At 41.9% G+C, this 12,353-nt stretch overlaps 1 protein-coding gene and 1 long non-coding RNA gene across 12 annotated transcripts in view; one reads left to right on the top strand and one right to left on the bottom strand.

Moving 5' to 3' along the window:
* The window catches only part of WNK1 (WNK lysine deficient protein kinase 1), a 90,441-nt gene that overhangs the window by 22,539 nt on the left and 55,549 nt on the right, over positions 1-12,353 (bottom strand). For 7 of the 11 annotated variants that reach the window (XM_085049375.1, XM_085049376.1, XM_085049374.1 and 4 more), the window contains 11 exons: positions 11,026-11,454; positions 7,695-7,766; positions 6,963-7,112; positions 5,446-5,919; positions 4,157-4,438; positions 3,382-3,473; positions 2,660-2,822; positions 2,215-2,331; positions 1,219-1,392; positions 388-439; positions 87-227 (listed from right to left, as the gene is read on the bottom strand). In XM_085049375.1, coding sequence (XP_084905501.1) covers positions 87-227; positions 388-439; positions 1,219-1,392; positions 2,215-2,331; positions 2,660-2,822; positions 3,382-3,473; positions 4,157-4,438; positions 5,446-5,919; positions 6,963-7,112; positions 7,695-7,766; positions 11,026-11,454 — 2,146 coding nt within the window. Of the gene's footprint in view, positions 1-86; positions 228-387; positions 440-1,218; positions 1,393-2,214; positions 2,332-2,659; positions 2,823-3,381; positions 3,474-4,156; positions 4,439-5,445; positions 5,920-6,962; positions 7,113-7,694; positions 7,767-10,233; positions 11,455-12,353 lie in introns of all 11 variants that reach the window. The other 4 variants (XM_085049381.1, XM_085049377.1, XM_085049380.1 and 1 more) reach the window with 3 other exon arrangements.
* On the top strand, positions 224-1,338 carry LOC146442744 (uncharacterized). Its single transcript, XR_014849447.1, has 2 exons — positions 224-356; positions 1,128-1,338. It is a non-coding gene; the product is annotated as an uncharacterized LOC146442744 (long non-coding RNA).

Raw genomic sequence — 12,353 nt, forward strand, 5'->3', positions numbered from 1 at the left:
TCTTTAGCAACAGTTTAGTTAAACTAACTTCTCAGTTTTGATGAACACATCCTAGCCACCATCTTTTAAGGGTTTAGACAACTCACCCATATCTGAAGTTTCATTTCCTCCAGAAACAGCAGATGTGAAGAAGCCCTGCTCTTTCAATCGGCTCTCAGGGACGGGGCTGACAATGAACCTTCTTCCCGCAGAATGAACAACCTGGGTAAAGGAGCTAGAAGGAACCCCTAAACAGAAAGAAGTTGGATGTTTAGTGACACATGGTTGTTACTAAACACATAACCTGCAATATGGAATGTGCACTCCATCATACAAAATAAAAACTTGGCTGCACCCATCCGCTGAAACAGAAAAAGGTAACTGTCGAAAAAATCACAAAAGACTTACCTATTCTTTGTGGCATGGAAGATGTAGGATCTGGCTGTTTGAACTCTAATTTCTGTAAAGTAAGATAAAATTTAAACTTCTATTCTGAAACAGAAACCCACAAGATAGTTCTTAAAACGCTAACTTTCTGAAATGTGGGCATTTAAGGGAAGCAGTACCTGGGACCCAAGCATCATCACCGAACTAGAGGAATTCTGCCCAGATAAATGTCACCTAGAGTGTTTTTAGAGACTCTCAGCTTAGTGACTGCCAGTGTAACAAATTGATCTAAACACTCTTGTGGTTAACAGGCAGTCCAACTGATTTCCTTAAATGTTCTACAGATAAATGGATGTTCCAAACTAGTTCTGGGTGTAATTAAGGCAGAGATTCAGGAAATGTCACCCCTCTCAGCACCCAGCAAACAGTTTTAAAACCTGTGTTTCCTAACTGAGCTATCCAATCTCTTAGTACTTCACTGGGTGGAAGGCCTGAGTCCAAGCTCTCAGTGTTTAGTGAGCACCACAGGGTTGGGGTTTTACTGTCCAACCTCACAATAATCTCAAATCCAAGAAGCATCAGCATTTAAGACTGTCTGTTTAGTGGACTGTTAGGAGATTCAGCAGCTTTGGAAGTCTTCAAACACATCAAAAAGTAAGAGATTTGTTATTTAGCTTTCTAACTGATTTTTAGGCACTCACTGATACGAAGCCTTCTCTTTTTGTCTTTTAATTATTGATCTTTGACATCTCTCACAACAGGAAGTTTCTATTTCTAGCTAGCTCTACTCACAACACCATACCACCCAAAATGGAAGACAGAAAAAGCAGAGGCAGTCTGTTCTGCACATACCTGTGACCCGGGGAAGAAGCCATCGTCTTTTGTCCGCATGCTCTCCAGCCCCTGATCCCCTTCTGGCTCCACACTTGCATCCTCACTCAGCATTTCATCTGCTTTCTCAATGATCTCTCGTACCTGTTCTACAAATGAGTCTCGCTCTGTTGCTAAAATAAACTCATTCTGCACCTGTAAAGAGAATAAAGCAATATTAATTTTCCACGAATGATTTCAAAACAATATATTGAATAATTGCAATTTACTCTTGGTGCTAATGTTTTTCTTCCCTTTTCTGTTCTTCTAAACAAAATAAAGGTGGTGACACCTTAGAGAAAAACAATTGCTTCTCAGATTATCTCCAGCACAGAAATGTCTGCCCTGGTTTAATCTTTGCTGTGCAACAACATTCAATCTCATGGCTTCATCAGACTGTCACCTCAATCTTTGCTCAGCACAGGGAAATTTAAAATTAGCAGCCTTATCTTACTGCAATTCATCCTGTCTAATGAATGCAATGAGCATTAAGAGATACATTTAAAAAGAACTATATTATACAAGAAATTGAAAATTATGTATTGCAAGATATGTTCTGTGCTTCTCTCTTTAAATGCCATATACAACTTCTCCTCTGTGCAGGTTGCACATCATAGATTTAAAGTCTGGCTAAAGTACAGAAAAGCCAGTATTAATTACGTTCTAAATACAGGGAGAGGGAGATTGCTCAGCCTGTCTAGCTCCAATACATTGTATTGCTTCTCTTGCTTACGTTGGACAAAACTAGTTAAAACAAGTATAGTTGGTAGTCAGAAAGGTATTTTTTATTTGGTCTGACCAACAAGAGTACTGCAACACTGTCACACTGGTAAACCATTCTGTGCCATATTTCTAATTGTGGTTGTGTACCAATAAGGTGAACACACACACCATGCTATGTGGAAGAGCAATTCTGAAATGTAAACAAGAAAATGCGACTGAATGGATTCAATTCTTCATCTCTGAAACATATCTTACCATAATTGAAGCTATTTCCTCAGGGTTATCACCATCCAAATCAAATTTGAAAGTAACCATTTTCCGATTGTGTGTCTCTAGCTGGCATTCCACTACCCGATCACCTTTGTTGGAAACCTACAGCAAAGAAAACAATGCTTCAAACCAACAGCACAAGAATATAAGGCTTTTGCTTCAAAGTTCACTGAGACAAACCAATAGTACTGGTGTAATACAAACATGCTCTATCTTTCCAGTCTAATAAATGATGCCAAGCAGAGTATGATTTTAGTCTGAGGAGACTTCATATAGTATGGAATAGCCTGTCAAACCGCTGATAGCTAAGCAAGCCAATTTTGCCATATCTAATGCTCCAAAAAGCTTGTAATAGATGATATCTGGAATGCTTGAAGAGGCTCAAAAATGCATCCTTACTACTGACATTCATAACATTAAAAATACTCACATTTAGAATTCTCAGTTTGGGCCTAGAAGTCTTCTCATGGCGAGAGCGACTGCGCACCGACCTCCGCATGTGACGCTTCGTTGTCCTCCCTTCATGCCTTCCACTGGAAGTTGGGACATTCTCATTGCCATCACTCAATCCTGAAGCAACATCAGAATGTGCACTAAAAACAAAAGGCAGTTTCACGTTAGTATCCATGCATTCCATACGTGCAGCAATACTCTTTAACCTACCAGATGATATTCTGTTCTGGGAAGTGGTAATGTGTGTTAATTGCAGAGAAAAGAGTCCTGTCAATACTTCAAGTTGCTTGAATAGAAATTCTAACTGTAATTATTTTGCTACACCTCTTGCAAGCTGAGTTGTACAAAACTATCTTGTGTTTTCAAGCTACTTGGAGTTTGAATTCTGCGTAAGTGCCAAAAGGACAAAAAAACCTGTCATTTGTGATCCATTTGACATGACAAATAAAAAAGTGCTAGAAGTTAATCACTATACACAACCTTATTTAGTCCCTCCATACCCCACCATAAATCACAACCTACTCCACCCTTTGTGACCCTATTTTTCCTCTAGGAAATTTAGTCAATCACATCCTCAAGAACACCCTCAGTGAAACAAACCAAAAAAATCCCTCATGAAGAAATATATCTAATCACCCATGCAAGAAAAGCTAACTCACGACATTGAAATTCAGTTTGGTGAAGAGAAGCAATGCTCACCTATCCATAGAAGAAGCCAAAGGGGTAGACTGAGCAGGCTGTGTTGCTGGAAGAGTCTCTGAAGAAGCACTCTGTGAGACTCCCTGAGTACCCTATGGATAGAAACCTACAATCAAGAACCCCCCAAGGAATACAGTCCCACTTCAAGCAACCCAGTAGTCCTCAGTGTTTCCTCCCAAACCAGCTGTAAAGCTGAAAGCTCTGCCTTTTTAGAAGTTTAAACAGCTGGCATCTAGACAGCTTTAGTTTATAAAATACTCTAGAGCAAACTGCAGTGAAGCAAAACACCACCTGAGGAGGGGTGAGGAGAGGAAACCAGCCACATGTCCCTTCTACTGCCACATGTCACTACAGTTTGCCATGCAGTCAGTCTTACCAACAGAATGTGCAAAAGGCAAGCCAATGCAGAACACAAAGACAATTCAAATTTTCCCTGCAAGAACAACACTGCAGGGAATAGGCATAATGACAGATTCTCAAAGGCTATCCATTGCAGCTTGTCTTTGATATGGCAAAAATGTTCTACAGTAGTAGCAAGAAGTGAAGTGTTTTACTGCTTTTTGCCTGCAGGATGCACACTCACTTCCCAACAGAACAACCAGTGGCAACAAGGTCCCCACATTGGCATGACATTCTGCTGTAAGAAAAAGGTAATTTGAAATATTAACTTCCAACTGAAGACGAGCACAGAAGGGATTAGTTCCCCACAGAGATACACTGTTGCATGAGTCAAACATCCAAAAATCAATTGTTACATTATATTCCGTATATTTACCTCCACAACTGCCTGCTGCGAGGAGGCAGATGAAGCCTGTTGTGCTAAACTCACAGGAGGCTGGGGCACCTGAACCTGTCCTGCCAGGCTGCCCATGGAAACTAAAACGTTCTGTTCCCCATATGGCTGCACAACAGGAGCTAGATAGCCTGACTGGGCCATGGTATCTGTGGGCAGGGGAGGGGACAGCACAGCAGAGGGAATGCTGGCAGAGGCCACAGCAGAGGAAGGTGCAACGCTCGAGTCCCCAGGGTATTGCGGTGCCATCCGAGATGGGAAGCCCTATAACAGAAATGAGGGAGTCAGTGAATGTCAGAGCTAATTAGGAAACCAGACAGTAATTAAAAATAATATTAGTTCCAGGGGCAAGTTCCAACCTTCTGTATTTGTTCAAGCACTCCCAAAATCTTCCCAAAGAAGTGGAACAAACTGTTCATGCAGCCAACATGCAAGTCACCATGCTTGAACAAGCAAATTCCCACTCATAGTTCCAAGTCTTAGGCAAAACAATCTTCATCTCCCATATCTCACAGCTGCCTATACAGCTTAATATTTTAAAGCCTGAGATTAGAAATGAGCTTGCAGAATTTTCAGGCTGAACAACTCAGATGTTATACAACTGCTGCTGATTCTTGAGATTAAATAGCAAAAACACTCTTGTGTTCTTCCTGTCCTCTCGTAATGAGCTGACCCAGAAACAAAGAACATTTTTATCATTATTCAGGTTGCCACTTTTACTGTGAGTGATCACACAAAGTAGCTGAAGCAGTCTGTGCCCACCAGTCCAGCAGTTCACAACCAGCATCAGGTACTTACATCACATCCAAGATCCACGCTGCCTGACTGATTTCTATGAAATCCCACCCCTTCCCAAACTTGGAATGAAATACTGATATTGTTGAATATGCTGCCATTGATTTTGTTTCCAACACCCCTCTCCCATTTTTAAAGTTACAATTTCTTATTTTCTCTTTCCCTAAGCTGACAGATCTCTTGAATATACAGCTGTCCTCTCTCACACAGTGGTTAAACAAAGCCCTGCACTACGATTCTGTCATTTTAGACAAATTCCAGTGCCAAATATGAAAAATTCAAAATACATGGTTGTCCAAGGACTTTTTTGCTTCTCTCCTCCTTAAAATGGTTCTTTACCATGCAACAGAATTTATCTTAGTGGCTTAATGGCTCTCATATGAGAAGTGAGCTGGCCAGGGCATGCAGCTCAGATCTGATACCTTGGAGGAACAGGCAAAAAGGTGGAGAGGAGGTCTGCTGGCTTGCAACAATACCTGGTAAAGAGCATCTCCAGCAGGAAGTGAAGCTTCAGCAGCTTGTCCAATGCTGACTGGCAATCCCACGGACTGGACAGCTGGCTGCAGGAGCTGTGGGAGAACCTGGCTGGGCAGCTGAGCCACAGGCTGCATCAGTGTGGGAAGCTGGCTAGGGACAACGGTTGGTCCTACAGGAACAGCAGTTGCCGCAGCAGACGTTGCCAGCGTGAGCAGTGGCTGACTGATGCCAGCTGCCATTGAAATGGGCAGTGACTGGAAAGCTGGCTGAGCCACTGTCACATGAGGAGCTGCTACAGGCAACTGAGACACTGGGAACTGGGGAACCACGGAAGTTGGCAAGGCCTGTCCCATAGGTAGGAAATGAGAGCCAATGGGGACTGATGGGGCAACTGAAGGCTGAGGGAGAGAAGATGCTGCAACAGGTAATTGAGGCTCGCCTTGGATGATCGACACTGGTTGGGAAACAGGAAGCTGGGGAGGTAAAGAAAATAGAGATAGAATTTTTTTTAAAGCAGGGTTGCGGAAAGCAGAGTTTTACACATTAGTCAAAGAAAGCATTATTCAAGTTACAGCACTCTGTTAAAGTGGCTGGGCAGCACAGTTGGCAGAGTGGCTGGGAAGCTGGCTGGAAATCCAAACAGTGCTCACTTTGCAACACTTCCCTTGAAGAACTCAACAGGCTCTTGAAACAGACACCCACAGAGGGTGAAAGAGCAACATTTGAATACCCTGAAGCACTGATTTGCGCATAAACAGAAACAAATTCCCCTCAACTCTGTCCCCAAACCCAAGCCTGCCTTCTTACAGTCAAGAAGTGCAAATCTTACAAAAAATTTGTCAGCTTTGAGCATGGGGACTAAAGCAAAGGAGAATCAAAATCCACTGTGCCAGCATCCAGAGAATGGCAGGGGATATGTCAATTAAAGCCAGCAAATGATGCAACTGGAAAGGCAGTTTAGATGAACAAGCAACAAAACAATAACTTCAAAAACAAAATTGCAGCTCACACATTCAACAGAGACATGAGCCAAAATGAAGCAAATTCAGTAATAGAAGCTTCTTGATCAGGAAGTAAAGGAGAAGAGCTGAGTAAGAAAGATGACAGAATGAAGAAAGGAGTCCTATAGTTCACTAGCTAAATAAGTGAGTATGTTTTACACATGTAATGGTGCAGAAAATAGACAGTGTATGGGAAACAGAGAAATGACAAGTTCCTGATAATCCTTTCACAATACACCATTCATCAATGTGCCTCCTGATATTTTTGACAATTTGAAGATCTCTGTGCATGGAAGTGCTATCCTTCCCTCCAATTACTCACGACTGCCACATGTGAAAGGGTTTCTGACACATTTTCCAAGTAAATTGACAGCTGTAGTACACTCAGAATACTCTGGTTTGGATGAATGTTTTGGAACCATTAGAAAAGATGACAAAAGTGAAGGCAGCAGCATATTGAATCTACCAGCTGTAAAGAAGAAAAAAAATCTTCTGCTAGAAAGAAGTTTGTTTACCTGTGTCCCAGCTGCTGCCTGAGGCATTGGCATAACCTGTGAAGTTTGAGTTTGAGAGACAGTTTGTGCAGGAGTGGTGCTGGCAGAAACTGAGGGCTGCTGCAGCTGGTATTGTCCAGGCTGTTGGGAAGAGGCTGGCTGCTGTGCACTCTGTAGTAGGAAAAAGAGGCAGAAGTTGTATTTCCCCCCACAACAGAGATTTTTTTAAAGCATATCTTACTTAAATTTTGCTTTTTACTCTCTTAAGTGGTATCAGTGATTCTTCAGAATATGCCAAGTCAGTTAAGCTTTAGCAATTACTTCCTAGCATTACTAATACAACTCCATTATTGGCACCAAATCAGGCAATAAAATTCTTTTGCCTGTGAAACCAAAAATGAAGACTCTATGAAGGAAGACAAGGCAGATAAGAGAAGAGAATGTTGCAGAAGATTGTATTTCCAGTTAGGAGAAATCATGAGAATGAAGTCTGCCTGTCTAGACAGTCTAATTTGCAAATCCTGACATGTCTCCCCTTGAATGGGACCACTACTGCAAGCTCAGGTGGAAGTTGGGGAAGACAGGCATGGGAAAACAAGCATTAATGTGATTTTTAAAATAAATTTCAGAAAGTCAATGAGCTGCAAAACTGTAGGTCAAATGGTGACAGAGGTAGTCAATTGCTCTTAAGAGAGTTATCAAAATCCTATACGATGAGTACTTTAATCCTGAGTTTAGGAACTGTGATTTTACCTGCTGAGTGTGTTGAGTGGGCTGGGATGGCACTGATGCATTGCTTGAGGCTGGCTGGCCTTGCACCTGGGTCTGGAGGAAAAAAAAAAAAGACAGAATCAGCTGAGAAAAACTACATGGTTTCTGCTGCAGGCAGTTAAATCATTTCGGCCTGAAATTATCTGGTTGGAATAGGTTTCTTGCTGTCCTTTTGGACAAGCAGTTCTTCTGGCCAAATTCCACTACAACAACCAGAACAAAGCAGAGCGATCTGGAGGAGTTCTGAACTTCATCTTAAGTCTTCCAAAATAACCAATACAGAAAGACTCTGCAACCCACATGCCCCTCAACATGAGACAGATCAGCCTACCAGCTTCTTCTTCCACTGGTGATGCTTTAAGAGCAGGATGCCTTGGTATGGTAACTGGAAATAGATGCATTAAGTTTTACCTTTACATGTGCTCTAAACACAGTCAGGAGGGGCAATAAAAAGAGACTATATGGAAATAAATCTATCCATAAAAAAAACAAAAAGCACAAAGATACACAGAATTCTAGGCCAGTTACAATGTACCCAGTACACGTACATGTCATGAGTTTCCTTTGAGAGGCATGTCAAAACACAGACTAATCATCTTTTCCAGAGTCACTACCATTCAAAAGCTACCAAGAATTGGATATGGAGGAATATGGGGGTTCACATTCTAGCTAAGACAGTTTTCGAGTAAGCAACGAAAAAAATGGATGAGTGGCATACAAATGAATGTGGAAGATGCAGAGGAAAATGGAATGGACTTTAATTATTATTTTTGTGGCTGATTTTTTTTATCAGATCCCAGGATCTGCATTACTGGTTTTGTGACAATTGTATTTCTTTATCAGCTCCTGGGAGAGAACTAGACAAAGACCTCCAGATGAGTTCTCTAAGCATGCACCACTTGGGTGAACTGCCTTTGTAAGAAGCATATCTGGTGCACATGTATCATATCAGAAATATCTACTAAAATTCCTTAATGCTGTGATCATTCAGCTTGCAGAAGCTCATTAGGAACAAGTCTGTTAAAATTACATACTTTTCTAATTACGGAAACTTTGGGGAAAGCAGACTGCCAATGAAGAGAACCATTTTTTTCTTTGCTGTTTTAGAAGCTTGAGGCCCTTATTGGCTAGGATCTAAACATGTGCTACATCCCACTGCTACAACATCTGTTCACATTGACTCCATTTGGGTTTCAAATTCTAATCTTCTAATGAATTAGATAAAAGATCCCAGAACTTATATTCTGAAAAAAAACATGATCTCTTTTTTGTTTTCCAGATGTATTTTATATCCATCAGAATTCACCTCCTGAGTTTAACAAAGGTTTATGGAGAAAAAAATCTCCACGTAGTTTTCAAAGTTCTTGAGTAGGAGATTCATTCTATCAATTCTACAGCACAGCAATTGCTATCTATTAGACTAGTAACCAAAGCTGTTCCAGCTTTACTAAAACACCTTTATTACCCCTTGCAGAAAGCCTTAAACACTTAGTTCTTGATCTTAACACAGAAAGCAAAATGATTCTCCTTCACGCAAATCCCAAAGTTGCTAATACTCCAGTAACTAAAATTTGAAAGCCCCTAATTCCAAGGACAAAAGAGGCAAGAGAGAAGTCTACTTAAAGTAAATCCTCTCTTTCCACAGAAAGTTATGAGACTTTTCAGACTGAGTGCAGACACAATGTATATAGACACACCTCACAGTCACAGTGTACAGAAAAGTGACCATTGCAAATGCAAATACCACATATGCTGATAAAACATCCACAAACTAAGCTTCAGGCCTCAAATTTTGCTATTTAAAAGGACACCACATAAGGCTTATAAGGTGGCAACACCAATCAGCAACAGTTATTTATGCCATTAATTAACTACTCAATCTGTTTAGCTTCTTCAAATACTTCTTCAACAAATAAATTTCCAAATCCATGTACACATACATAACACAACTCCTTCCATTCCTCTCTTCCCACTTTCTTTCCCCAAGTCTAGTGAAAGCTCTTGAATTTTGGACAGTCACCAAAATAACCTTGTTGTCTAATGAAACATTATCTGTATGAAAGTTCCAACTCCAAGGAACACATTCTCATTAAAATGGCTAAAGAGCAGCAACAGAAACACAAAGCAAGTTTTACTATCACTGCTGATTCTAACTGTGGAGAAGATGTATTTCCTTAAAATCACTGTTTAAAAGCCAATTTGGTACTCCAGCTATCTCTCACCAAAACAACAGCTAGTCCCAGGAGGAACACTGACTATTTTTTACTTTTAACACAAAAGCTCTACCAATATTTCAGCCAAATCTGAACACAGACCAAACGGTTGCTAATGCCTCATTATTTCATTGCAACCTGGTCAAGTCAAAGAGATCCTAGTACAGACTTGGTGGAAAGACAACCCCACAAATGCTAATTCTTAGAACCACACGGAGCACATCTAAAAGCAAGGTTTCCCTTTTAGAGCCAGGTATGACTTTTTTTATAAAAAGCAGCGAAATTCTGGAAGGGTTTGCTCCTGTAACCTGAGGATAGGATGCAGGTGGTCCTGATGAAAGCGAGGTGGACAAGGCCTGCTGAGTTGAGGCTCCCTGGGGGAAGCAGATGAAGAGCTGCGACTCTTGCAACACCTTCTGAGGCAGCTGAACAATGGGCAATGAGAAGTCTGAACCAAAAGCAGAAGATGATCCCCCTGTAAGGGGAGGAGACTGGAAATCACCAGTGTCAGAGGAAGTCAGCTGTGAGGAATCACTGGAGCATTCTGGGCTTCCTTCTGGCCAGCTGCGCCTGGCAGAGCCCCCTTTGGGACCCCCTAAGGCAGCACCAAGATAGTTAGACTGCTCCTCTGTCACAGGCTGCAGCCGACCATGCGACCCTACGCCTTGGCTGGACTCCTCTTGGCTGCTCTCCATAGAGCCCCGGCGACTTCTGTAGACCCTCGGGGGTAGAGCTGCCCCTTCTGGCGGAGCTGAGCTCTGCGTGTGCACATGGAACTCAAAGACACAGCTCGCTCTGCCATCAGCACTGTGAGAGAGCACAGCCGGGGCAGAGTGCGGAACAAATACCTGGTGGAACGTCATCTGAGCTGGCTCTGCACTCAGAGGAGCTGAAACACTGGATAATGGAGAAAGGGGACCCATGCCAGAATCCAGCCTCAGGTTCTGAACGTGTCTTGCCAGGTATGTTTGCCCCGATTGAAAGTCGAACACAGAGCTTTGTGGAGGACCACCTTGCCCATGGTTTGACTCAGAGACCTGCTTCAAATGCTGTTCGGTCGCGTGAGAGTTATAAGCTACTTGATCATACTGCTCCGATACCTGGGATGGATAGTGCATGCCCACCAAATATACAGCTTCGGGATGCATCCTGTAGTGAGCATCCTCTGGAGGTGTTGGTCCAGATCTATAGTCACTGTGGACAGGAGCTTGCTCAAACACAGGATTAACTTGCACATGCAGAGGCTCTCCAGCGACTCTCTGAGCTGCTGTGCCCAGCATAACAAATGCCTCTGGAGTCCAATTGGTGGGACTACCACCAGGTGGAACTAAACTCTGGCCAGTCTTCAGCAATGGCTGGAAGTGGCAAGTTTGGGCTTCCAAAAATGAAGTGCTCTTGCGCCGCTGAGCAATTGCCACCTTCGGCGGGCAGACAGGTGGTGGTGAGAAAGACACCGGCCGTTCATGAACGGTTGGGAAAAATATCTGTGAATCTGGGAACGGTGGTGTTCCCCCACGAGGATGCTGAGGCTGTATTGACATGAACAAGACAGGTAATTCATACATTAAAAGTGAAAGCACATCAACATGCACAGTTCACTAGGCAGTTCTGTGAAGTAACTTTATAGAATTCATACTCAATTCATGGTCAAAAACATACAGTACTTAGGAAATTTAGGTGAGTTGTAAATATCCATTAAATACATCCATGGCAGGCATAGCTACAAATGGGAACATTTGCTGGTGTTAGAGCTGCTTTTCCAGTTCAATGCCAATAGTTCACAGAAAGAAACCAATGTTGCTCCTGACAATGGAATGAGACTTATTGTCATGGCCTATCCATTGTGATCAGTGCTTGAAATCCAATCAAACCCCTGAGGTCACTGCCATATGAGGAATATGAAATTCAGAACTTGACAGCAGCAACAATGCAGAGCCTCTAATTTGCACTTAAAAAAAAAATGACATTAAATCTTGGTATTTTCCAATACAAAACCCACAGTGCTGGGGTCTTGTACGCTGTCCAAAACGCTAAAAAGAAACCTTTTTGTAAGACAAAATTTACCAGCACACAGGTAAAAAAACCCCCAAGATAAAATTGAAGAACCTCTGGGTTCTGCCAAAGTTGATCATCCCTCTTGATCCATTTAATTACTTTTGATCATACGTTTTCACATAGAAAATTAGCACTCGTAACAAACTTAACTCTTGCCTGGACCATAAAACATTCACAGGTTTAATAACAGCAGAGTTCTCAGCCAATTCCATTCCATCTGATGCATTACTTCAGATAAGGCTCATCTTATTTAAGAGTTGTAGGGAATATTTCACCAAAGAGTTCTATGTAAGAATATCAAATAATTTAGTAATTTTGCATCTTTTCATATGCCCAGAGAAAATGTATTCTCTTCCCTAATGGAAAAAAAATT

The sequence above is a fragment of the Lichenostomus cassidix genome, chromosome 1Ab, assembly GCF_008360975.1.
Source record: "Lichenostomus cassidix isolate B80296 chromosome 1Ab, HeHo_3.0, whole genome shotgun sequence".
In the NCBI taxonomy this organism is placed as follows: Eukaryota; Metazoa; Chordata; class Aves; order Passeriformes; family Meliphagidae; genus Lichenostomus; species Lichenostomus cassidix.